The following is a 2,350-nucleotide window of genomic DNA, read 5'->3' on the forward strand; positions in this document are numbered from 1 at the left end:
TGTCCCCTTCATTTGATCGCTGTCGACTGTCTATCGTTATGGTCTCAGCCCCGCCTGGGTGCTCTGAAAACTCAACAGCAGGACTCCCTACTTCCCTCGCTGATACGACGAGACCACGAGAATAGCACTTCCCTTCCGGCTCACCTGCTAGGCCGGATAAGGCTAATCATGAAGGACAGCTCTTTATACAGTGTGGCCATGCAGTTGTTGCACCTCCCAGTGCTATGCTATTCTTATCTTAAGTTGATTTCTATTCAGCTGATCCTCCTACCTCTCCTAAGTGTGTCTCCAGATGTTCTACTCGGTTGCTCCTAATCGTGCCGGCATGTTCTCTCGTCCACGCAGCGTATGTTTGTTTGCTTGCAAGTTGATAGAGCAGTTGGAAGGGAAGATAGTCAAGCCCCTTCCCTCCCCCTTTTTTAACGTAACGTATGCGATCTCTTACTTTTGGCGCCAGTGATGTTTGTCCGGTTCCGTTATTACTATTATTGTCATCGCGTGAAGACATGATCAGTCTCTCTCTCTATCAAGTGAACCCTGTCTCAACTGACTTCCTATCAGAGCACCCGCACATATCCACAAAGTCTGAATGCCCTCTTTTGACTGATCAAAAAAAAGGAAGGGATCTACCTAACCTAGCGACAACTTGAGATACAAAACGCGGTTTTCTGTGTGTATCTAGTCGACATGGACATGTCGATGTAGTACGGGGTGTTGAAGAGAGAGCTCTCTCTCCCCCCCCTCCCTTTCAGCACACAACGCCGACGTGACTGCGTCAGCAACTGATCAACGAACTCGTCAAACCGCGGCGGTGTTGCCAGAAGATAAAGAATGATCCGAGTGTAAGAAAAACAGGCAAGCATGGAATCTCCTTCGCTTTATTCTACATAGCGATAGGAATAGGAATACACTCCTCAACAAGAGGTATGCCCCCCTCCACCATTCCTCCATACAACAGATAGATGCCTGTTAGTAGCGTCTCTCAAGAAAAAGACACACACACAGATATATCAAGCAAAACCATCACCGTCATCATGACACCACCCTTCTATGTGTATCATGTTCATCATTGATCTTTCGGATCCTTTCAAGAAGATACAGGCCATGCAGACCCCCTCTCTCTCCTTCCTCAACAACTACCACCCCCTCATCTGAATCCTTATTATACTTTAAAAGCGGCGGCGCATCATAGAATCATTCGGATAGATGGCTTTTGGCGACTGCTGCTCCTTGTTACGACGGCTCCTACCTACTATTACCCTACTACTACTACTATTACGAGGCTTTGCATGTCTTCATGACTAAAGCCTTCCCTCTATCACTCACTTGCAGGTGGATGGTAACCAAGCAAGTATCTTTATCTGTCATATTGAAGAAAGAAAAAGCCCTCTTCCCTTCTATCAATAATGGGATAGACTTTCGTCGGTCGCGATCGATCTAAGGACTGACAGGGAGACAGACACAGCTGCTACTCCAGCCAGAATCAGTCACGAGTAGTGGCAGCGATACAAACACACCAGAATGTGTGGATCTGAGGAAGGAACAACATTCTCAACAGAAGGAAAGACATGAACGAACTATTCGTTTTCTACGATAAGCCATCCTCGTCTTTCATAGAGTATCACCTAGTAAGAACACCATCTCTTCAAGACCGCCAACAAGGAGAAGAAAGCTGTCACTAGACATTCTCTAAATCATTTATCTCGTTTTCTTGATTGAATCACTTCCCTCCTTTTTCTTTTCTTACTGAAGCAACACCTACAACTTGAACTCGCATCAGCAGAAGGGGGGCTGTCGCTTCGAGTCTGCTGTCTCTCGCCATGAAGAAAGAAGGCCACAGAGGTTCACGTTTCCGATGGAGACGATAGATTTGTGTGTTTAACGTGGTGAAATCTATCTACTTCTTGTTCCCCTGACCAGGGAAGAGGGTGGTGCGGATCGTAGGCGCGCATTCGATCACAACCATGCGAAGCCGAGCGTCAAACGTGTTGTCGCAGCTGATACGCCCATCACGGGTCATTAGAACGACACCTCCACAGCTGTACATACACCCGAAACAACAAAAGAGGGAGCGCTCGTCCATCGTGTTCTCCTTCAGTTTGTGATGCGATGTATAGAGACATATGTTGTACAGAGGCAAGAAGAAGAAGAAAACACGCTAGCTACGCATACACCTTGGGGTGTATGTACACTCGCCAACGAGTGAGGTGGTAGTTTACACATCGTCACTCACACGAAGTTTTCTCCCTCAAGTTAGTTTTCCGCCATAGAGACAGAAGAGACCTCTCAACTTTGATGATCAGCACCGTTATTTCTATGAAAGAAATAGCCTGGTTCAGTCTATGCTGTT

General features: G+C 46.7%; 1 protein-coding gene across 1 annotated transcript in view; it reads right to left on the minus strand.

Annotated features, from left to right (window-relative positions):
- Nucleotides 1-952: 952 nt before the first annotated feature.
- The window catches only part of CSUI_009527 (vacuolar atp synthase subunit), a 4,137-nt gene continuing 2,739 nt past the window's right edge, over nucleotides 953-2,350 (minus strand). The window contains exon 5 of the mRNA XM_068069642.1: nucleotides 953-2,039. Within this exon, the coding sequence (XP_067918382.1) occupies nucleotides 1,898-2,039 (142 nt within the window). The 3' untranslated portion in view covers nucleotides 953-1,897. The remainder of the gene's footprint in view (nucleotides 2,040-2,350) is intronic.

The sequence above is a fragment of the Cystoisospora suis genome (assembly GCF_002600585.1).
Source record: "Cystoisospora suis strain Wien I chromosome Unknown contig_5720, whole genome shotgun sequence".
NCBI lineage: Eukaryota > Apicomplexa > Conoidasida > Eucoccidiorida > Sarcocystidae > Cystoisospora > Cystoisospora suis.